Source organism: Papio anubis, chromosome 15 (genome assembly GCF_008728515.1).
Source record: "Papio anubis isolate 15944 chromosome 15, Panubis1.0, whole genome shotgun sequence".
NCBI classification, from domain to species: domain Eukaryota; kingdom Metazoa; phylum Chordata; class Mammalia; order Primates; family Cercopithecidae; genus Papio; species Papio anubis.
Window position 1 is genome coordinate 25,004,603 of NC_044990.1, and position 24,744 is coordinate 25,029,346.

The window sequence follows — 24,744 nt, forward strand, 5'->3', positions numbered from 1 at the left end:
AGATCCCCTAAGTCAAGGCATGAAAGTCTAAACTGATCGTGACAGTCCTCTCCCATCATCACCTCCAAACCTGTTTCTTTTCCTGCATTTCTTTTGAGCAACTAGCACGTTTCCAGTCATTCATCCACATCAGAAACCCCCAGATGCCGCCAGCTCTTCCTTTCTCCTCACTTTCAGTGTTTAATGGAACACTAAGCTCTGCCAATTCTACCTCACAAATGTCTTGCCTGGCCATTCCTCCTTTCTGTGCCACCCATCTTCACCTTATTTCAGGCCTTCCTCATTTCTCACCTGGATCTTTGTAATCATGGCCTCTAGAGCTGGCTTCATGGATCCCTACTGACCATCAGTCCCATGTGCCTCAGCCATAATGCCAGTCACAGTTCTCAAAGAGCTCTTCCCTTCCTCCCTTCCTCATCCAGGCTGTGCCTGGTAATCTGGAGTGAATTTTCCACTCCATCCTGGCAGTCTTCCAAATACTTATCCAGAGACTCGGCTTACAGCTCAATGCCTCTTTGAAGCCTTTCTCAACCTTTGCAGAGTTGAGATCTAACTATTCTGCTAAATGTAAATCTAACTCTTCATACATTTTCTCTTGTTTACCTGTCTCCCCACTCTCCTGTCAGAGTCTGAGTTATTTGAGGTTGTGAATTGAGTCTTATCCATGTCTGTCTCTAATATCTAGCATGGTATGTCTCATTTATAGCAAACATCCATAAATGATTGAGTGAGTGAGCGAACGTGTGGGTGGTTTTTCCCGGGGTGGGAAGGGTTGGGAAGGTACCACGTAGCCAGTGTGAGCCTCCCTTCAGCCTCTATGACTTTCTGATGAGCACGCTTACAGGTAGTGACTTCTCTTGACCCTTACCAGTTAGATACATGCTCTGGGACCAGAGCTGCAGAATGTAAACCAGTAGTTTTAAAAAGTTATTATTCTCTCCGTAAAGGTTGGGTTTTTTATAGGCAAAGGTAACAAGGCTGAACACAACCAAGTGAACCCAGTGAATTATATTTATTTCAGTGAGGTGTCTGTATGCACTGTGGCCATCCCAGAGGCCTTACTTTCAATTCATATCCACTAACTCAAGGGGGCTCTACTGCCACCCAGCACTCACACTGCCTTTCTCTTCTGCAGAGACTTTTGCACAGTCTGTTCACAACTTCATACTTTCTCCTGCACTTAAACCTTTAACATTTCTCTATCCCTGCCTCGCAGCTAACTGGGCTTGCAGGCAATCAGAAAGAGCTTCCCTGTGTACCTGCCACCACATCTTCTCAGTTGTCTGCATTCGCTGGCTAGTCTCCCTTGCTGTGGAGGAATTGTTGATGCGCCTGGGAAGGCCACAACCTCCACTTGAAAGATCTGGTCTCCTCCCACCTTTTTAAGAACATCACTCCATCAGTTGTCCCTTTCTCTTCTGAATCGTCAGTTTTCCCCTGTCCACCAAGCTATTCCCCATCCGCATACAAACATGCTGATTTCTTCCCCTCATACCATGCCTCTCTTCAGCTTCCATCCCATTTATCTGCTCTCTTTTACCTTGACTTGCCTAAACTCATAACTTATTCCTCTTTTTTCAGTCTCTCTTTGCAAAGTTTTTAAAGCTTTTAATTTTGGTAAAATATATACAACATCCAACTTACCATCTCAACCTTTTTTTTTTTTTTTTTTTTTGAGATGAAGTCTCGCTCTGTCACCCAGGCTGGAGTGCAATGGCACGATCTCGGCTCACTGTAACCTCCGCCTCCTGGGTTCAAGTGATTCTTCTGCCTCAGCCTCGCGAGTAGCTGGAATTACAGGCATGTGCCACACACCTGGCTAATTTTTTTTGTATTTTTGTAGAGACGGGGTTTCACCATTTTGGCCAGGCTGGTCTTGAACTCCTGACCTCAAGTGATCCACCGCCTCAGTCTCCCAAAGTGCTGGGATTACAGGCGTGAGCCACTGTGCCCGGCCCATCTCAACCATTCTTAAGTGTGCAATTCGGTCATGTCAGGTACATTCACATTATTGAGCCACCGATCTGCGGAATGTTTTCATCTTGCAAAACTGAAATTCTGTACCCATTAAACATTTAACTCCTCATTTTTCCCTCCTCCAAGCCCCTGGCAACCACCCTTATACCTTCTATTTCTGTGAATTTGATTACTCTGGGTAATCTTCCATTCTCTCCTGAAGCCACCTTCATCAGGCTTTTGCTCCTACATTCCCCCTCCACTGCTTTTCTCAGGGTCACCTGTGGCCTCCACTTGCTGGATCTGACAGTCATTTCTCAACCTTTGGCTGATTTGACCCGGCAGCAGCCATAGGCACAGTGGAGCACTCCCTCCTCCTTGAGACACTGTCTTCACTTGGTTTCCAGGGACCTTGTTGGCCTGTGTTTTCCTCCTTCCTCACAGACCACTCCCTCTTAGTCTTCTTCCTCTTCTTGCCTCTAAAGGTTGGGATGTCCCAGGGCTGAGTGCATGGCCCTCTTCTCTAATCTCCACTCACTCCACTTTAGAGTATTCTTGCCATGCCATTTATACTCTTACAGTTCCCAACATTTGTCCCCGAGCTGCAGCTGTGAACGCTTCCTTACCTGCATATCTAATAGGTGTCTCAGCATTTGCATCTCCAGAGTGACTCTTGACCTGCCCCACAATATCTGCTATAGGCTTCCACATCTGAGGATGGCAACTCCATTCTTCCAATTTCTGAGGCCAAAATTGGGAGTCCTAATTGACTACTCTTTTTCTCTCAAACCTCCATCCAATCAGCAAATACAACCTGAATGTGGCCTGAATGTGCAACCTGAATGTGGCCACTTCTTGTCACTTCCATTCTGCCACTCAGGTCTAACCGCCTTCTTACATTGCTTGGGCTGTCACCTCCTCCCTGGCCACCCTGTCTGCCCTAGATTCCAAACACAAATCTAGCGAGAAGAGCCTATGAAAATGTGAGCCACCCTCTGCTCCAAGCCGTCCAATGGCCAGGAAATGGCAGACTTTTACAATGGCCGAAAGCCCTGTGTGATTGCCTACTCCATGACCTCATTGGCCTCTCTTTCTGATTTCCTCACCCTTGTTCCCTCGCTGGAGTCACACAGCCTTCCCTGGTGTCCCTGCAGTATGCCACCCTGCTGCTACCTTAAGGCTTTTCTGCTCGCTGTCCGCCTGGGGAGAGGCTCAGCCCTCAAGGATCCCGTGCCTTCCTCTCTTCTTTCCGTCAGCTCTGCACTCAGACGTCATCTTGGTTGCGAATTCTTCCCTGGTCACCCTGTTTAAAGTTGCCACGCCTCTCCCGCACTTCCTAGTTCTTTTTTCTTCTTTATTTTTCTTTCTAGCACTTACCACCCTGTAACATGCCATGCATTTTCCTTGTCATTCGTGTTTGTGTCACCCCACTGGAGGGTGAGTTCTGGAGAGCAGGAGTTCTTCGTCAGCGTTCGCTGGGTTCGCCCACTGCTTAGAACTATTGCTGGCGCATAGTAGGTACACAACAAGTATTCCTTGAATGACTGTAGAGAAGAGGCTTTCACAAAACAGAAAAGCGTAATTGCCCACTTCAGCCTCCTAAACTATAGGCTTCATTTGAAATTTCAAGTTCTTGTTTTATCCAAAAGAGAACAAAGCTGAGTTAAACATTGCTCCAAACGATATCTGGTTTCTAAGAAGGACATATAGATGAAATTGTAATTTAGGTTGCTATGGACACGTTAATACATATAAAATATTTATGACAACTATAGTATTTGTATTACATACAAGAAAATTACTTTGAATTTGCAAATCAATTCATATAAAATTTATTTTCTTATGGGACATTAAATATATTACAGTAGCTTTGAATTTTCTGAATTATATTTACTTAAAAATGTCACTGGCAATATCTTTGAGGGTTACTTTTTTTGGATAAAACTTGTGGCAATGATTCCTCCTTTGACTGCTTCAGCAATATGTTAAAACTGGCACGGAACCTTTGAATAGCTTTTGAATTTTTACCTCGTTTGAAATTAAACAGTTACTGATGTAATTAATATCATATGGGATAAATTTTGAATTCTGCATGATTTCTACTTCAAAATGATGCCTATTGCCTTCATTCTACTTTATGTTTGACACAAGTATTTGAAAAACCTGAGTAGTGGTTATCTTGCTTAGTGGAACTATAATTTACTTCACGTAAAAAGGAGGATTCATTTCTTTATCTTGGAAGTCTTTAAAAATATACTGATACATTTCCATCCCAAATTAGCAAGTCTCCTAGAGGGACAATAATTTTATCTTTGCTAACTGAAGATCTTACATGGCCTCATGCCTAAGATTATTTACTACACATAATATTAAAATTTAAAAAAGTTTGATATGCCACTAAAAGACTTTTACATAGGAGAGATCTAATCAATCACGTATGTGAACGTGTTGCGTATACTACAAAACCTCTAGATCCTCTTTACCTTTGCAAGGTGTGTGAGTAGTTTTGGCTTTCCTTATATTTTTATTTGTTATTTATGAAGTATATAATAAAAGAAAATCTAAGAAATTGAGGATTAACAGAATTAATAGACTGTTAACTGAAGTGTAATAGACTGTTTCACGGTATATTTGACTTCAAAAGCTTCCAGCAAAGATAAAAATCCTGGAAAAAAAACTTTCTGGTTTGGTCATTTTTATATAAAAGTCTTTCTTTTTACCAGCAAAGAACATTTCTTTTATGGTTGAGAGTTTCAATATTTATGTAATTAGCAGCTCACAGCAGTGCCTTGTTTCATTCTTGATTCTAATCCTGAAATGATGATAACATACCAGCAAAGCAGCAGCCGTAGAGTCCACGGAGCCTACTTCTCTGCCTTTTTTCTGTCTCCGTGTAGAGAGAAGTCCACTCTCTTCTCTGATCCCAGGGTAGTGTAAATTTGGGCATGCAGAAGGTCAATGTTCCTTAGCATCCTTGGGATTCATTTTCTTTGCATTTCCCAGATTACTCACCTTGCAGCAGTTGTCAGATCCCTTAACTAGTAACTAGTTTTCTTCGAATTATGGTACCACAGAGACTATCTGTGGACTGGCTGGTAAGAGACTGTTACCAGCTGCTCAGCTTTAGTCAGGCAACAAGGTATTTGTTACACTTCAAATACTTAATCATGTGATTTAGCGAAGGGTCATTTGAGCTCTAAAGCCTCACAATGTAAAGTTTCTGAGACCTCTGCCCTCCCTCTCACACCCCAGAGAATCCCTAGTCTCCTGCTTTCCTCTCCTGCTATCTGCATGACTGCTGCTAGCCTGCTCAGCCAGGAAGATGGTCCGCCACAGACCCCTGTTCGCTGCCCAGGGTCTCAGGACCCCTGTCCCGAGCGGAGTCCCAAGCAGTGTTGTACTTGCCAGGAAGCTCTCTGGGCTCTTCTGCACCCTTGGGGAACTGTGTCCCTGCAGTAATCTGTACTCATGTTTATTCCCACACTTCTCTCTAGAATTTAAGTCATGAGCTGTGTGTCTCCCTTTCTGTACTCGGAGAGTGTCAGAGGAGGCCTGGCGTCCTAGTTATATTTCATTTTTCAACTGTCGTTTGCTGAACTCCAGACACTGCTAACTGCTTTGCATGCATCATTTCACTTCTTCTTCCTAATGTTTACAAGGTGCAAATGAACCAAACACATACAACTGGCACTGTGATGAGTGAGGGAATATAGATACATTGATCATTGAATGGAGCTAGAGAGAACTGTTAGGTAAGTTGAGCATTAATTTAGTGGAAAGAGAAACCTTCAAACTAACTTACAGATTTTTCACTTATTGTACAGAACTATTATTTATTTATTTGTGTCTCATGGAACCCAGTAATAGCTATCATAATAATGATAGTGGTTATTCTTAGAGTGCTTCACTCTGTGGCAGGCACTGCTCTAAGAGCTTTATATGTATCATCCCATTCAGTCCTTTCATTAATTCAATGGAGCCAGTACTATTAATGTCCTCATATTACAGATGCAGAGATTGAGGCATAGAGAAATTAAATAATTACTTCCAAGTTCATGCAGCTAAGTGGTGGGACCAGAATTTGAACTGAAGCTGTCTGACCTGAGGACCTGGAACCGGGCTGGGTTTCCAGCAAGAAAGGACAGTGCCCATCTTGGGCTGGGTGGAAACATGACACTGAAGACATGGGCTCTTTGTTCTGGAGAAAATATTAGGGACCTGGTCAGAGCTCACTTACTTTTAGTAATAAATATTCAATTCAATGAATATTTGTTAAGCTTTTACTGTACAACAATGAACAAAGATCCTAATCTTCATGGAGCTTCCATTCTAGGAGGAGAAAAGAGAAAATTCACATCTATCTACATGACTCAATTGCATTGCTATGTTAGAAGGTTATTTATGTGCTAAGATAAAAAGAAAATGTAGAACAGAGGAAGAAGGTTAAGATGGTTACGAAAAAAGTTTTAAGGAGGTGATCAGGGAAGACCTCATGGTTCATATTGGAGAATTGTTGATCACATTTCTGTTGTTTGACCCGACTTCTTTGTTGATCTCTTAAGAGATGCAGGCTGAGATCTTTACTCACTCAAAACTTGTAAGGAACTGCTTAATATTTCTGCCCATTTAACCCTGGAAGCGTGGGGTTGTTTTGTCTGCAGAGACAGGGGTGAGTCAGCCCATGGATTCTGCTTTATTGGCTGGGTAGCACTCCCTTACTGCAGGGCAGTTCTGAATGTGTGCCCCATGGGTGCTGAGTCATGGGGCTGGGTGGGGTGTCTAGAGGAGTGGGAAGTGAAGGTCAGACACCGAGGATGTTGCAGAGCTGAGACAGGAATTTCAGGATGGATAGAAAGATGTAGCTGAGATTCTTCTAGAGAGACCCTTGCCTGCCTAGGTGAAGATAGGGATGGATTGTCCAAAGAGGGCAGATGACCCTAGATCCTACCTCTACCCAAGGACTATCTCCACCAAGGCAGTGGTCCCAGGAAGAGCAGCAAGAGGGTAGAGATAACAGAGCAGCCCCCTCAGTACTGGGAAAACAGCAGGTTCCATGCACTTTTGTGGTGGGCCAGGGCTTTAGATGAATAAGTGACAGATTCACCTCTTACCCAGTTATTGAGACATCATGATGTGTGCTAAGATTCTGAAATTAAATTTCCATGATAACATGTTTATGGTGTCATTTGGTCTTCCTGTGTGGAACTGGTATGGATTTCGACTTTCAAGATGAGATCTTCTCTTCGGACCATAAAACAAGATGTTGCAAATGAGGTTCCCAGCTGTCCTGGTCTGTCGGCACGGCTGCTTGATGGCTCTCATCATGGCTGCTCGATGGCCGTGGTGGCTGATAACTCAGGATGTTGTTGCTGGAGAGCGGGGATCTCGTCCAGATCCTCCTGAGACACCACTTTCCTTTTTCATACAAAAACAACACTGTCCTTCCAATCGTGCTGACTGCACACCAGATTCCATTGACTGTTTTTCTACCCTACCCTGCTTATTTTTATTCATCTGGCTACTTTATTTTAGGGATTTGCAGAGCTTATCTTGGCAGCGGTGACTCTTATTGTTTTATTTCTGGCTGCTCGGCTTTCATGTGAATGCTTCCATTAAGAGGTGGACGTGGGGAGGACGTGGTTCTGGGGTTCCGGTTTGCTGCCTAGGTATGTTGGCACAGATAGAGCTGTGGCGGCCCAGCTCCGCGCTGCAGAGCCAGACCCAGGCTGGGATTCCAGCAGGAAAGGACAATGCCCATCATGGGCTGGATGGAGGATACGTGGCACTAAAGACATGTGCTCTTCTTTCTGGAGAAAATATTAGGGACCTGGCCAGAGATCACTTACTTTTAGTACAGAGCTATAGAATCTTTTTAATGCCTGGTGACCAGGCACCTGAAATGGGTCAGTCATTTTTTTTGTTTGTTTTACAAGCTATACCCATATGAACAACTGATGTTGCCTGTATGCAGTTCTATGAGGCAGAATCAGTAGATTCAAGACAGGACTTTGGTGTCACACAAAACTGGATTAGTTCTTGGCTCTGCCACTGACTAACTCTGTGTCCTTGGGCAAGTTACCTAACCTCTCTGGTCTTTAGTGCCTGCATGTGATTAGGAATCATAACAGCACCTGCCTCACTAGGTTGTGATGAGGATTACATGAGGAAAAAAACCCCCACAAATTTTCTGTGATCATGGACAACTCAAAATATGCAAAGCTCCATATTCCAAGTCAGATTCTTGTTGCTCTGATTGTATCAGAAACTAACTGAGGAGTTCAGAGTAAGAATCTAACCTAGCAATGCTTGATTCCAGATTGGCTAAGATTTTCTTTCCCAAATTAGGTTATTTCTCAGGTACTAGCCTGGTATCCAAACCACACCCTTTCTGGGAACTACCTCTGCTCTTAGGACAGCAACATCTGTGGAGGCTTGGTTTAGGTAGAGAAAGCAGAAATAGGTTGTCATCTGTTCACCTGGCTTTCTCATAGCACAGTGGGAATCAGCCGGACATCTCCAGAATCCTGATGTCCAAGTTTCTGGCTACGAACCCCAGGCTTTAGGATGTTAAAAAAAAAACTCTCCAAATGATTGCAGTGTGCCAGCAAGATTGAGAAACAATACACGCATATTTTGTTTAGGGAAATAGCTCATAAGCCGACTCACTGACACCTCTATACAAGCATATTGATAATAGAATTAGAGCAATAAATAACAAAGACAAACACAAATTCTTTATCAGCATGTATCTCTAGCTTTTAAAAGCTTACTTATCTTTCTGTCACTCAGACCCTACCACCTTTTCACAGCCCCTTGCCCATTTGCCCCCTCTTATTTGGTTGCCGTTGAAGACAAAGATACTAATTCCCTTTTTAACATTTTCCTGTTATCTATGAGTTCTTATTCTTTCTGTCTTTCCTGAGTGGGAGAACCTTGATTACTCACACTTTGATGTATCTGTCATTGTTAGTGGTGCTTCCGGCATGGCTCTGCCCTTTCAAAGGCAGAGTTAGGAGTGCTCATATCTCTCTGTGAACCATGAACGGACTGCCTGCTCATGTCTTTAATTCAACTAAGTCCTAGATTCATTCCTTCCTTTCTCTCTTTTTCTCTCCCCTTTAAAGAGGGACCAGATGTTGTTTTATTTCTTGGTTATCAGGACAGAAAAAATTTTGAACATGTACGTATATCTTTCACTCCCACTATTTGTAAAGGGATTATCTATTCTGGATTGTCAGAGTCAAAACATCTTGATCCAGACTCACTTCCACCTCCCTTCTAGATGTCTTCCCCATGGTGGGTTCTCAGAGACACAAGATGATTTCCACATCAGCCTAAGCAAAGCATCAAAAAGCAAACATGCCCATTTTTTTTGCACCCTCTTCCTCTCTTCTGTTAACAAAGTTGAGGATTAAATGATAACTCAGAGAAAAAGCAAGTCATATATTTGGAAGCCTATTCATCAAAATAGAGTGTTTATGTAAGGTTAATACTCAATCAGCAATTTGAGCCAAGCTTCATGTTGTTACTTCTAGAGTTAAGCCCATCAGCCGACCTATTTTTTTCAGTACTTTCCTTTTTTATCCATGATTTTCATCACTTTCTTACCTTCCGGGCTTATATGAAGACCATGTTGACTTTATCTTGGTTGAATTTCGGACACATAAAAGTGCAGTGAAGATTTAATTGCTGTATCTTCCTGATAATAAAGCTGGTCTTGCTTGGCATTATTCCATGGAGAAAGAGTGGTCTTGTGTGGGGAGCTCTGTCCATCTTTAGCGTTGGGCACATAAGTGACAGAGGCTTTCAGAGCCTTAGTTTTGTCATCTTTAGGTGGGGCTACTGCTGCTACATGCGGTGGTTTAAATGAGATGCCAGATGTGAAGCTCCAGTGTCGGGCATGCTTGAATTGGTCAATGCATGACAAACTTTGCCAACTGTCCTTCATCTACCTTCTCCCAAATGCCTAGCTCTTTATTTGTACCATTTTTAAAGCGCAATTAGGGCATCCTGCCTTATGTTTCATCCTGGTTTGCCTCATCTTACTTTTCAAAATTTAAACTCCTTGAAAGTAGGCCTGAAGTGGTTTCCCATTTCCGTAGATACTCCATCCTTAGTGTACATTGAGGATGCATACCTAATTCAGCATGGAGTGAATGAAACTAAACAAAGAAAAAAGGAAAGCTTTTGTTTTTCTGTTTTGTTTTAACTTGGGCAGTGCTGATCTGGGGAACTGTTTTTGTATAGCCAGTGAAAGTGTCTAAGCTGTGTGTAGATTTTGTAATAGAGTTTCATCCTTGTTAATGTAGAAATTGTAACACAAACCCAAGACAACAGGGGACCCATTGCATAGGTGAACTGTCACTAACTCAGTGGACAGTTGGTCTGCCTGTTTGTCCAGCAATGTAGGCCTGGGCATGGCAGAAGCTCACTGTTACCTTATAACTTTATGAATGTGTAATGTGTAGCCTGGCTCCTTTCAGAAAGGAATCCTAAAAAAGTACATATAGAATAGCATAATTAAAAACAAGAATTAAAAGAGATCAGACACAACTTAAAATAATGGGAAAATGAAGGCTGTATCAGGTAAACCTCCTTTTCCTTTCAGCTAGCAGGACTAATCTCATCCCTTGAGAGGCTCTGACCAGCCCTTAGCACAGCTGCTTCTGGGATGCAGTCAGACAGCCAGGGAAGAAATTACTTGGAAAAAAAAAAGCCAGAGTTTCCTTTTAAACCTGGAGATTATGGAAGAAAAGATAAGAAGGGGGGAGAGCAAATATAATATGCATTGTAAATAGTAATGAAAATACCAGACTGATACGCTAATTCGTGCAGTATTCTAGCACATTTTTAGCAAATGGTTATTAATGATGCCTTTAGTAAGTTTAGCCCAGAATTGAATATTAGCTGAATTTGTAAGTCATTTTGTAACTTATTTGTCTTACCATTACATTTTTCCCAAGTTTGAAAACAGAACACTTTTAAAATTCAGATTATATGATGGAATATATATTCTACAGTGAAATGTCAAATTTATTAACATAATATGTGAATATTTAATTACAGTATTGGTGGGTTTGTATTTTATAACTTCTTGTGATATTTAACTGCTGCTATTAATTATGATGATGAAACAAAATTTCTTGGATTTTGAATATTTTTGACTTAAAATATTTGAATTCAGAATAAATTTGACTTATTCACATAAATCTTAGCTCTGAAAAGAATGTTAGAACTCATCTAGTTTTATATACTTTAATATTACCTATTCAGAAACAAAGGCCTAGAAAATTGAGCAACTTTCTCAAACATTTCAGGTGGTTGTAGATTTAGAACTAGTCTTCTGCTCTCAGGTTAGAGTGGTTTCTATTATTAATTTTATGCCTCGTTGTCCTCTAAAAGGTTCGTAGCTATGTGACAGTATTTCTACAAAAATACTATTTTCTTCTTGCTTAAAGAAACATTAGTGACACTGAAATCACAGAAGCACTCTCATTACCTAAAATAGTTCTTGAAATATTCTACGCGCATATATTCTATATCTTGTTCATTCAATTAGATAGTATAGTTCTAGCAGTTCTCAGGAAAGGTAAAGTTTGGAATGTAAACTGGACCCTCAGTGGAACTTCCTTGGAGTTGAACCTGAAGGAAACAACACATACAAGTTTCCTGGGCAAATTTCCAGCCGTGTAGCACATCAAGTTCACTACGTCTAGTCAAGTGGTTCAAAAAGAAAGAACGCAAAAGACTTCTGGAATTCTTTTCTATTTAGATTCTAAACATTTGTGAAAGGAGGCTTGCTTCAATATTTTCCTTAATTTAATATGAGGAAATTCACAGTTTGCTCTGGCCCCTTAATTCTTTTTAAGTGAAACGAAATTCTTTGTGCAGAGAAAGAATAAGAATGCTGATGGGCGAATGAGACAGAGATATGTATACACACAATTACATATGTTATCATAATGTGTATATATTGGATATCACAATCAAATAAGCAATGCAGTGATATTTCTAAAGACACAGAAGTATCTACAGTGAGAAGTCTTCCTCCCATTCACTCCTGTCTGCCTAGCCAGAGATCCTTTCTCCAGAAACAACCACTTTAAACAGTTTCTTGTGTAGCTTTCCAGACATAATCTACTTATATTTAAATAATTATGTAAATATTCATTAAAACCTGCAAATACTATATGCACTGTCCTGCAACTGTTTTTTGTTTTTTTTGTTTTTTAACATTTAGAATCAATTTTGAAGTTTGTTTTGTATCAGCACATATAGAGCTGCTTCATTCATTTTTGTGGCTGCATAGTATTAGTATTCCATTATGGAATATAATGTTTAATATTACATTCCATCACACAAAATAGAATTAATATTATATTAATATCGATTGATTTAATTTTAGCATATTTATGATGTTTGTTAATGGTATATTAATACTTAACCAGTCCTGTATTTTATTTTCTTTCCATCTTTTGCTCTTTGAAACCATACTAGCCGGGCGTGGTGGCTCACGCCTGTAATCTCAGCACTTTGGGAGGCCAAGGTGGGCAGATCACCTGAGGTCTGGGGTTTAAGACCAGCCTGGTCAACATGGTGAAACCCCCTCTGTACTAAAAATACAAAAATTAGCTGGACATGGTGGTGTATGCCTATAATCCCAGCTACTCAGGAGGCTGAGGCAGGAGAATTTCTTGAACTCAGAAGGCAGAGGCTGTAGTGAGCTGAGATCACACTACTGCACGCCAGCCTGGGCGACAGAATGAGACTCTATCTCAAAAAAAAAAAAAAAAAAGGAAAAAAAAAGGAACCATGCTAAAAAAATAGGTCATTTGCATATGTATAAGAATATCTGTAGATAAGAAAGACTGCTAGGTTAAAGTGTATGTGCAGTTGTAATATTTATAGATATTACCGAAAAATGTCCTTCATTCACATCACCATGGCCTCAATATTACAATGTGTTTATCAGATTTTTTTATATTCACCATTCTAATAGATGAAAAATACTATCCCATGTAGTTGTGATTTGTGTCACTCTAATTTGAGTGTGGTTGATCCTTTTTTCATATGCTTAAGAGCCATTCGTATATCATTTTCTGTGAGCCATCTGTTCATATCTTTTTTTTTTCTTGTTTACGATTTGTCTTATTTCTGTCAACTGTAGAAACTCTTTCTGTGTATAAAAAATTTGCCTATTGGGTTTATGAATTGTAGAACTTTCCATCCTCCCCCATTCCTTGATTGTCATAAATGTTTATGGTGAAGATTTTGATTTAAAAATGCCATACTTTTGTGTGTGTGTTGAATCTGGCACTCTCGCTTTATACTATTCATACAAAGCCTTCCCCATTCTGAGATCGTAAACACAACCCATGCTGTCCTGGTGCTGTTACGGCTTTTCACAGTAGATCTCTCATTCATCTAGATTTTATTGAGATAAAAGGTGCGAGATAGGTAGTCATGTTTTTTTTTTATTTGTTCGTATTAGATGGCTATTCAGTTTTCTCAAACTACTGGCCTTGTGTCTTTTCCCTGTTGATTTGAAATGCCACCTTTATTACATACTTCAGTGGTCCCCAACCTGTTCGGCACCAGGGACCGGTTTTGTGGAAGACAGTTTTTCCCCAGGCCAGAGTGGGGGGTGGTTTCGGGATAACTCAAGTGTATTACTTCATTGTGCACTTTATTTCTGTTATTACTACGTTGTAATATATAATGAAATAATTATATAACTCACCATAATATAGAATCAATGGCAGCCCTGACCTTGTTTTCCTGCTCTAGATGGTCCCATCTGAGGGGGATGAGAGACAGTGACAGATCATCAGGCATTAGATTCTAACAAGGAGCACGCAACCTAGGTCTCTTGCATGCACAGTTCACAGTAGGGTTCGTGCTCCGATGAGAATCAATGCCCGAGATGATCTGACAGGAGGCGGACCTCAGGCGGTAATGTGAGCAGTGGGGAGTGCCTGTAAATACATATGAAGTTTCACCTGCCAGCCTGATGCTCACCTTCTGCTGTGCAGACCTCTACCAGTCAGGTCCATGGCCTTGATTTCCATATGTATGTCTCTTGACTCATTTCCCATCTTAGTAATTCATGCCATTGACCTTCCCATCTATCTACCACATTGCTTTATGATGTGTTTTTAATATTCAGGAGAGCTCATCCTCTCAGGGCTTTTCTTTGTTGAGAAATACTTTACTATTTTCACATTATTTTACCGTGAGATCTTTAGAATCAACTGATGTAATAACCCCACAATTTTTTTAAAATTCTGGAAGTATTTTTTTGTTTAAATTGGAAGTGCCTTAAAATATACAGATATAATTGAGATAATTGTCATCACCTTTTAAAATTTTGCCTTAGTAGCATTTTAAAGTTTTCGTCATATAAATTTTGCATATTCCGGCCGGGCGCGGTGGCTCAAGCCTGTAATCCCAGCACTTTGGGAGGCCGAGACGGGCGGATCACGAGGTCAGGAGATCAAGACCATCCTGGCTAACACGGTGAAACCCTGTCTCTACTAAAAAAATACAAAAAACTAGGCGGGCGAGGTGGTGGGCCCCTGTAGTCCCAGCTACTCGGGAGGCTGAGGCAGGAGAATGGCGTGAACCTGGGAGGCGGAGCTTGCAGTGAGCTGAGATCCGGCCACTGCACTCCAGCCTGGGCCACAGAGCAAGACTCCGTCTCAAATAAATAAATAAATAAATAAATTTTGCATATTCCTTAAGATTTTCTGGGGATTTTGCCCTTTTGCTATTATCATAAATTATATGTCTTCTTTTGTGTCATTTTGCTGGTGTGTGTAAAATATATAAAATATCCCTTAGTAAGGTTGTTTAAAAATAAATGTTGTATTCTACCAAATGCCTTTTACATATCCTTGAAGATGATCATGTACTATTTTACTTTGGTCTGTTTATAAGGTGAATTGTTTTGATAGTATAAGATCTTTGTATTCCCTATGCTCCCATAAAAAAGGATGATTTCATGTCCTTTGCAGGGACATGGATGAAGCTGGAAACCATCATTCTCAAAATTATTCCTTAAAAGTTTGTTGGAATTGTCCCTCTGAAGCTAACTAGTCCTGATTTTGCTTATTTGTGTATTTATTTATTGGAGGGAAGGTGGCTCTTTAACATCTATTTAATCTGTGATATTGACATATTTACATTTTCTGTGTTTTCTTTGGCTAAGGTATGGTTCCTTAAGTATATGTTACATATTTACTGATAATCTTCAGTTACTGTTTGAGTCCCTCCTGATACAGGGTGAGGTTATCTATTATTGTTGAGTTGTTTTCAGAAGTGGTGGTTCTTTCCTTATATTCTATGTTTTATGGAATTTGACAGTCACGTCTCCCATTCATTTTGATATTAAGATATTAAAGACTATTTAGATATGAAGATATTAAGGACTATTGCATAATTTTATCAGTGGGATGGTAATACTGTAGGCCATACTGTATGATTACACTGTTCTGAGGACTATGATTGTTTTCTTTGGTACATTTGCCCAGTGGTATCCAGTTTTACTGCTGATTGTGCTTCATAGAATCAGTTCTTAATAGACACAATTTATCTCAGTCTTATATATTATAAGCTCTCAGTAATTCTAGTGAATAAAATACTTGGTTATTGTCTGTTATGTGTTCATTTGTAAAGAATGTAAAAGACATGTTCCTACAAAAATTAGCCAGGCGTGGTGGTGCGTGCCTGTAGTCCCAGCTACTCGGGAGACTGGGGTGGGAGGATCACCTGAGCCCGGGAGGTTGAGATTGCAGTGAGCTGAAATCGTGCTACTGCAGTCCGGTACAGGCAACCAAGTGAGATCCTGTCTCAAAAAAAAAAAAAAAAGCAAACTTGAATTAATAATTTCGGTAAATATGTATGTGTTCAGATGTGTTAAAGGATAGCATTTTACATACTTGTCTGGTAGAATGAGTTGGAAATAAAATAATTTTTAGATACAGTAAAAAGTTCTTGGCCGGGCGCGGTGGCTCAAGCCTGTAATCCCAGCACTTTGGGAGGCCGAGACGGGCGGATCACGAGGTTAGGAGATCGAGACCATCCTGGCTAACACGGTGAAACCCCGTCTCTACTAAAAAATACAAAAAATGAGCCGGGCGAGGTGGCGGGCGCCTGTAGTCCCAGCTACTCGGGAGGCTGAGGCAGGAGAATGGCGTGAACCCGGGGGGCGGAGCTTGCAGTGAGCTGAGATCCGGCCACTGCACTCCAGCCCGGGCGACAGAGCGAGACTCCGTCTCAAAAAAAAAAAAAACAAAAAAAAACAAAAAAAAACAAAACAAACAAAAAAAAAAGTTCTTTAGAGAGCTAAAAAGTTTTAACAGCATTTTTGCTTCTCCAAATCCCATGTGTTCCAGAATTTGTCAAGGAAATAGAAAAAGGAAATAGAAATCACAATGCTGTAGTAACAGAGGTGCAAAAAAAATGATAATGTTGGTCAAAATGTATAATGTTAAGAAAAACAGTGTTTGTGGTTAACGAAAGTATATTGATTTTGTTCAAATTTTATTGAGAAAATATTCTCTCCTTTTCTCATAGATTTATCTAAAAACAGACTGGTTGAAGTTCCAATGGAATTGTGCCAATTTGTATCACTGGAAATTCTTAATCTGCATCACAACTGTATCAGAGTCATTCCTGAAGCCATCGTTAATCTCCAGATGCTGACTTACCTGAACTTGAGGTAGGTTAAACATAAAAGTTGTAATCAAATTCAATGAAAGAAATAAAAAACTTATGCTTTCATTTCTATCCATTTTTTTTCACTCTTTGCAATTCTTGATTTTTCTTTGATGTAGATCCCACAAAGATGTTTTAAGTAATAACTTTTCTAATAAATTTGTAATGTTGTTAATACTGCTCTTGGTGCAAGACTTCCCTGAATGTCAATATGACAAGGGTTTTTTAAAAAAAATGAGTTATATCATTTATTCTCTTTGTCAACTTGGTATTTGTAAGGTTGTAATTATGTTGTCTTCAAGTATTCATGTAGATTTTGGAGGAGGAAGTATAAAGGAAGTGAAAAAGAGTTTGGTTGTCGGGACAGACAAGGATCAAAAAAAAAAAAAAAGAGAGAAAGCCTGGGTGAGCTTTGGCAATTATTGATAACATTGGGCTTTGCTACCTAGTACTAATTGAGCCCATTCACTTTAAGCCTTCTTAAGAAAGTTGAGGAGCACTGAACAACTCTAGCCAGGTACAAAGTTTGCTATGGGTAGGAAGTATATTTTCAAATGGGTAGGAAGTATATATTGGAGTATGGATCCGAGGATGTTTTAAGGCAAAGATGGAGAATTCATTGAAACTGATGATGGCTGAAGAGGACCATGTGGTATGTTATAAGCAGTGTTTTGTGATGAATTCCTGGTAATGGAAAGGAAAAAGAATATAGAAAGAGGCTGTTAAGCATCTAACTCTTTAAATATTGTTTTCAGTCTAATTTTTAGCTTCATGGTTGTATCTGTTTTCTTCAGCGTACGTGAGTCATTTTGTTTTTGTTCTGTTTTTCTTTGTCCACTTCTGCTACTTTTAATAATACCATGTCTGAGACCTGTTCTCCCGTATTGAATCATGTGCTCTTTGAAGGAATTTGACAAATAGAGAAAATATGAGAAAAAGCTTACCTCTCTGAGGTATTGTATAAAGATATAAGAAAAATGTGTGGCTATCCTCTAAACTTTTTGAAAGCCAGATACTATATATACATACATATATATATACACACACACGCACACATAAAATTATTTTTAAAACTTCCTATAAAATTTATTACGTGAGTATAAATGTATGACATAAAGTAGTATGCCGGGCGCGGTGGCTCACGCCTGTAATCCCAGCACTTTGGGAGGCCAAGGCAGGCAGATCCCTTGAGCCCAGGAGTTCAAGACCAGCCTGGGCAACATGTTGAAACCCCATCTCTACTAAAAAAAAAATACAAAAATAAGCCGGGTGTGCTGGCGTGCGCCCGTAGTCCCAGCTACTCGGGAGGCTGAGGTGAGAGGGTCTGGGAGGTTGAAGCTGCAGTGAGCCATGATTGTGCTACTGCATTCCAGCCTGGGCAACAGAATGAGACTTTATCTCGAAATAAATAAATAAATAAATAAATAAATAAATAAATAAATAAAATAAAATAAAATAAAAATATTAATGAGAATAATCTTTAAAGTAATCAAGAAGCTGGTCCTCTTGTGTTACTCAATTATAAGGCCTTTAATTCCTATTTGATTATTGGGTATAGTTGAAACATGTCTTCTAGGAATTGGACCCTTGAAATTGAGATATTTATCAGTTTGGGAGTGATTTGATGTTGAATGCAATGTAGCTTTTTCCTAAAAGATTTATTAGTATCTGTGAAACAGTGACTGCCACATTTGTTTACTACCAAATACCAGTGTCATCTAATAAAATTGTTTTGAAGTCTTCTCAGATGTTGAGTAGTATCATCCACATGATAGTGTTGTCTGTGTGAGTTCTTCCTGTCCACAGACTAGCACCCCACTCCCAGCCATCCCCAAGCCTGGTAAGCAGGAGGAACTCAGAATATCGTGCCTGTGTGTGATCACGATGTGATGTCTCCTCCACAACAACCAGGGTTAGCCACTGTGGCCTTTTCATGTCTTTTCTGCTCCTCCTGGATATTATTAAGTTAGCACAATAAAATGTGTATTTGTTGGGTATGGCGAAGGGACGCAGTGGACTTCATTGACTTTTGGCCTTTGGGGAGAGACTGCCAATCCCCTCACTTGAAAAGTACGCAGAGACTTAGGATGCTGTAAACACACTGCTTTGTAGAAGAGCTAATCTAGTGTTTTTTTTCTGCAGTAGTTATAAATGGGATAGCACGCCAAAAAAAAAAAAAAAAACACTTATATATCCAAGAAAGAAATATATAATCAATGCAGGACAGTATCATTAATTTTGATGTATGGGGAAGTCGGTGTGAATTTCTTGAAATTAAATAAACTGTAAATTACTTCTGAGCTCACCCTTAAGGTAGACAATATCAAGTATAGTATGATCTGAAAGAGCTTTAACAAATAGGCAAGTTTGTCTGATTTTATAAACAAGTACCCCAAAATACTTTCTTTTCTGTAGCACTTAGAAATTTTCCTCTTATATCTATTAACTGAGAAGAAAGACTTGTTAGATGAAATAGTGCAAAGAAGCTGCTTTTCAAACTTTCACAGATTTTGTCTATCTATACTTAAAATCAACATGATCTCTCTCTATTTAGATTTTTTTCTCCTCTCAATAAATTACATGTAGAAATTACTAATTTTGTATATTCCAAAGTAGGAGAGATGCCATATGAAGCTACTTTGAATTCATGGGAACCATTCAAAATTGATTACACCCTCTGGAGTATATTGTGTATTTCAGCTGAGTAAACAGCCATAAATATTTGATGGTGATGGTGATAGTGATGGTGATGATAATGATGATGACAATGATGGTGGTGGTGGCGGTGGTGGTGATATGTCACTGCCTAACCAGCTTCTTGGCTAATAGGTTGTCTTTAAATGTCAGAAGGCCGCTTGGTGCCAACAACCTCTAGTCCCAAACTAGAGATAAATTTAGTTAGCACATGAAAAAAATCCTTACTGTGAAGTGCAGTTAAAAACACTTACATATTTTTCACATTTTCTCACGTGATAGAAATGTTATGTTTGTGGAAAATATTATTGCTGTTTATGTAGCCTGTGTTTGAAGGATCTGGGCTTTTAATCTTTGCCTCTTGGTGTTCACAACAAAAGGTTATGTTAGTTTAGTATATGTGCCACTGTGTCTTTTCCTGTTGTAAAGTGTCTTAATCCAAGAAATGTGGCCAAGAACAATAAAAATGATTAAGCAAGACTTGTTCCTATAGAGGAACCAACACTTTGAACCTGAATTACACAGGAAAGCCTCACAAAGTTAAAAATCTATTTTAAGATGCTGGAGAGGTTGTTGTTGATGAGCCTCATGAAGAAAATGTACCGTAGGAAAATAAAATAACCCAGACTAGCAAAACTCTTGGCAATAGTAGGAGTGTTGTGAATCTAAGAATAGGGACCTTGGTTAAAAAGTCTCATCTCACGGGTAGCGGCTGCCAGGAAATGAAAGTTCTGTGTAGTATTTGATCATATTGCTTCCAGAACTCTTGGTGAGTGCTTTTACTTTTCTAGGGTGAAATACACCCAGCTAGGCCTGCTATATTCATTAGAAGTCCCAACCTCTCCCCACCTACTAGGAGAGGGTTCTGAAGCATTGCCTGTAAAGAACAGGGCGGTCTCTTGAACAAAATGTTATCACACCATAAAAGGAATCTGTTTTGGCTGCTTTCTCTGCAGCCTGGCATTCTTTTTGGCTGCTGAACAATGTGCAGAAAGAGCCAGCTTCCTGATGGTCCCATAACCAGTATCCCCACATTCCTTTGGGAGTCACACTGAGGAGTCATCTTGGATTGGGTCAAGCGTCTTGCATGCTAGGGTTGCCTTAGAAAACACAGGCTTTGTATTTTTTTTGTTGTACACTAAAAATTAAATTTAACTACATTTCTTCTTACTTGTAGAAGAAATGTCTTCTCTCCCTGCATTGACAATTTTAAAGAAAGTCTCAATTGTAGGATGGTGTTTCTTCTCTCTAAAAAAAATGAAAAAATTGATGGTGTCTTCCTAAACTGAAAAAGAGGAGGAATTTGGTTCCATTCAATACAAATGTGTATCCCACATTCTTTCATGAAGATCTTACCTCATTCAAAGGGAGAATGAGAAAACTTTAGTGTATATATTCAAGTATATTTTCAAGCTGGTCTTTGGTAGTCAGGTTTTGTTTTGTGAAATGACAGCTCAGCAGAAAGACACCAAAAACACAGTGAACTGAACTGGAGTTTGAAAGTGAACTGGCTTAAAATTTGAAAACATTTTTCACGGGATAGCAGAGATGGAAGGGGCCATTGGAGTCATCCAGTGCATGTGCACGGCCAACCATGTGGAGTTTAAACTTTGCCTTTTCTAGTGCTCTTTGGGCATCTGTTATCAAGGTGGAACCTGTAGCCAGTGGTCCCTAAAATTATTAATGTGTTTATAAATTATTGTGCCTGTAAAATTATGTCCGTTGCCATTGGTAGCTGACAGGCTTTATGAAGTGTGACTGCGTGAATGATTGACTGTTTCTTATCAGATTCCATTCCTTTTAGGATAGTTCATACTTGGCATAACTTCCAAAGAGGATTTTCCCATTATTACATATCACCGGATCATAGCTGTTGTTTCAGATCAGTGTGTGTATTGAAAAAAAGAACAGAGCGACACAAAAGGGATATTATGACTTTGATAACTAGAGTACTGTCAGAATTTGTTGGTTTTGTTTTCAGTTCTGTTTCTGATCTTAATAGAGTTGTTAAGATCTTTGTGCAGCAGGTTAGTGCTCTGGAACTGAGGTAAATACCCACTCCTAATTCAATTGTATATATTTTTTTGTTTATATGATTGTCAAAGTTTATTCTGCCAGCCCTAAATGAACAGTTCCAAATTGCATTTATTTGTCTAATGAGACAGATAAAAGCACTCTGAAACATTGCCATTTCATCAATAATCAACTTACTATATATCCTCTAAGAACACTGCACTTTACCAAGTCCTGTAACAAGTACTGTAGAGAAGAAGAGAGAATTTTTTTTTTTTTTAAAGAACATACATGTATGAAAGGTGTGGATTTCAGGGATCATCACCACCACCACATCCTCCCTCCCTCCCTCCCTCCCTCCTCCCTCACTCCACCGCTTCCTTCCTTCCTTCCTTCCTTCCCTTCCTTTACTTCCCTTCCTTCCCTTCCTTCCTTCCTTCCTTCCTTCCTTCCTTCCTTCCTTCCTTTCAAGACAGGGTCTTACTCTGTTGCTTAGGCTAGAGTGCAGTGGTGTGATCACAGCTTACTGCAGCCTCGACCTCCCTGGGCTCAGGTGACCCTTCCATGTCAGCCTCACTAGTAGCTGGGACTACAGACGTGCACCACCATGCCCAGCTAATTTTTGTGTGTGTTTTTTGTTTGTTTACAGTTTTTGTAGAGATGGAATTTTGCTATGTTGTTCAGGCTGATTTCGAACTCCTGAGCTCAAGTAATCTGCCCGCCTTGTCCTCCCAAGGTGTTAGAATTTACAGATGTGAGCCACCATGCCCAGCCACCACTACTTCTTAATAGCTAAATAGGATTTAAGATTTAACCATTACACCATCAAATCTGAGCCCTTCAACAACGCTTAACTTTAGATAGGATATAGGAAAGTGGTTTATCCCTAGGCTACACTATTTCATAATTAATAGAAATGAATGGGGGATATATTTCTTTGACATTTTATAGGTCACTAAGCTCTTTCACCTCTGTTATCTTATTGAACATGATCTCTATTGCATTCCATGCTCCTTAGGACAGTTTCATAATTGTGAAAATAGATATTAGGGATTTTCCAAGGGAATAAAATAAGTATTTAAACAAGGAAGGCCTTTGTATTTTTAAAATTTCTACTGTAGCTATAATTGGTTCTCATTTTTATTTCTAATACTATAAATTTGTGCATTCTTTCTTTTTCTTTATCCACTTTTACAGAAGATGGTGTGTTTTAATAACTTTTTTTAAACTTAGCTTTTGATTTTGGATATTTTGCTCATTGATCTAGTGATTTTTTCTTTTCTTATAGGAGCATTTAAGTCCACAATTTTCCTGTGTGTAGTGCTTTAGCTGACTCCTAAAAGTTTTGCTGTGCAGTGGTTTTTAATCACTCCCAGTCTTTTCTACTTTCCGGTATTACTTCTGTGGCTTGTGAGTGTTAAATTTCTTTTTTATTTTCATTTTTGGTGGGGGGCAGGGTCTTGCTCCATCGCCCAGGCTGGAGTGCAGTGGTGCGATTATGGCTCACCACAGCCTTGACTTTCAAGGCTTAAGCTATCTTCCCACCTTAGCCTCCCCAGTAGCTGGGACTACAGGCATGCACCACCATGCCAACCTAATTTTTAGATTTTTTTATAGAGATGGAGTCTCACTCTGTGGCCTAGGCTGGTCTCAAACTCCTACTACAGGCATGCACCACCATGCCAACCTAATTTTTAGATTTTTTTATAGAGATGGAGTCTCACTCTGTGGCCTAGGCTGGTCTCAAACTCCTGGACACAAGTGATCCACCCACCTCAGACTCCCAAAGTGCTTGGATTACAGGCGTGAGCCACCACACCTGGGCTAAATATTTATAGAACTGTTTTTAAAGTTATCTCTAAAAGTTTACTTTTAATTTACTTATATTGTGTCAGAGAATATTTTCTGTTTGAAATAGATTCATTTAGGTTGGTCAAGTATTGCTATGTATAGTTAATTTTGTAAATATTCCACATATGCTTGAAAACAATGTATGTTTTCTAAGTTTGGTATGCAAGGTTATAGTAAGTACAGCAAATTTAGCATTTTTATTTGGGGCTTCACCTTTCCTCCATCGTAACACATTTTGCATCTGCAGGTCTGCAGGCAGAGATAACCTGGAAAGGTACATTAGACAAGGCGCCTGGTACTCTTTTTGCCTGTTGCAAAATTGTTCACAATTTTTTTCTGATACTCCAAATACTTCAGATTTATTTATTTATCAAGACATGTCGAGTATTGTTCTGTCACCCAGGCTGGAGTGCAATCTTAGCTTATTGCAGCCTCCGCTTCCCGAGTTCAAGCAATTCTTCTGCCTCAGCCTCCCGAGTAGCTGGGATTACAGGCATGCGCCATCACGCCCGGCTAATTTTTGTATTTTTAGTAGAGAAGGGGTTTCACCATGTTGGCCAGGCTGGTCTTGAATTCCGGATCCCAGATGATCCGCCCGCGTCAGCCTCCCAAAGTGCTGGGATTATAACCGTGAACCACTGCGCCCAGCCCAAATACTTCAGATTCTTATCACCACATACAAGAATTGTACACCTTCATGAACTATTTGAACAGGTCTGTAGGTAGCAAAAACCAAAAAGAATGAAAAGAATATCAGCAGTGATATTCAGTGGGGATGGTGAAATGTTTCCTTTCAGATCGTGTGTCCTCAGAACTGGGAGAGCTTGTTTGTGTGTGGGTGGCTGTGGGGGGTGGGGCTGAAGCAGTAGCTAGTGTTTTAGGGCCGTTCATTTACTTTGTTCAATCAATACTTTGAATGGGTGACCTTCACGGAATTTAAGTAAACTGTTATGAGTTGTGGCCCCTCAAGTAAATTAGTCCCAGAACCAGACCGTTGTGACCTCAGTACCAGGAGGAGAGAACAGCCTGGGATTTTCAGCAGAGGCAACCTTTGAACATTTGATCACAGTGCCAAAAACCTGCAAGCAGTTGTTTACAGAGTTCTTAGGACCAGCCTGGAGTCCTTTCATTCCACCTTGCGTGATAAGATCGGTGAAGGAAGTCTCACTTTCTGTATTCCTTAGGAGTCACTAGGTTTTTTAACTTAGATTTTTAGAATCTCGGAAGAAAGTATCTGCTGCCACAGCACTTTTAAAATACATGATCAATGTTCAGGTAGGATGTAGGTGATATCAGCTTGGAGAGAAGTTGACTAGTTATGTTAGACATAAAGTCTTAGGATTTACACACATTTTGTATTTTCTCAGAGCTTAGAACAGGGTCTTGGACAGAGCAGGAACTCAGCAGGTGTAGAAAATAATCAACTTTTCAGTATATGACACGATAGTGCCTTCCTCTGTTGTCTTTGATCACATGCTTTCCTGGTCACTTTTCTACTTCTTCCTGTTTCTTCTC

At 39.8% G+C, this 24,744-nt stretch overlaps 1 protein-coding gene across 7 annotated transcripts in view; it reads left to right on the top strand.

The window, feature by feature from the left end:
• Positions 1–24,744, top strand: part of LRCH1 (leucine rich repeats and calponin homology domain containing 1) — a 198,496-nt gene that overhangs the window by 83,801 nt on the left and 89,951 nt on the right. For all 7 annotated transcript variants that reach the window (XR_002518353.1, XM_009191913.4, XM_017951235.3 and 4 more), the window contains exon 2: positions 16,531–16,675. Coding sequence is in view for 6 of the 7 variants with exons in the window: in XM_009191913.4 (XP_009190177.2) it covers positions 16,531–16,675 (145 nt within the window). In the remaining variant the exon portion in view is untranslated. The remainder of the gene's footprint in view (positions 1–16,530; positions 16,676–24,744) is intronic.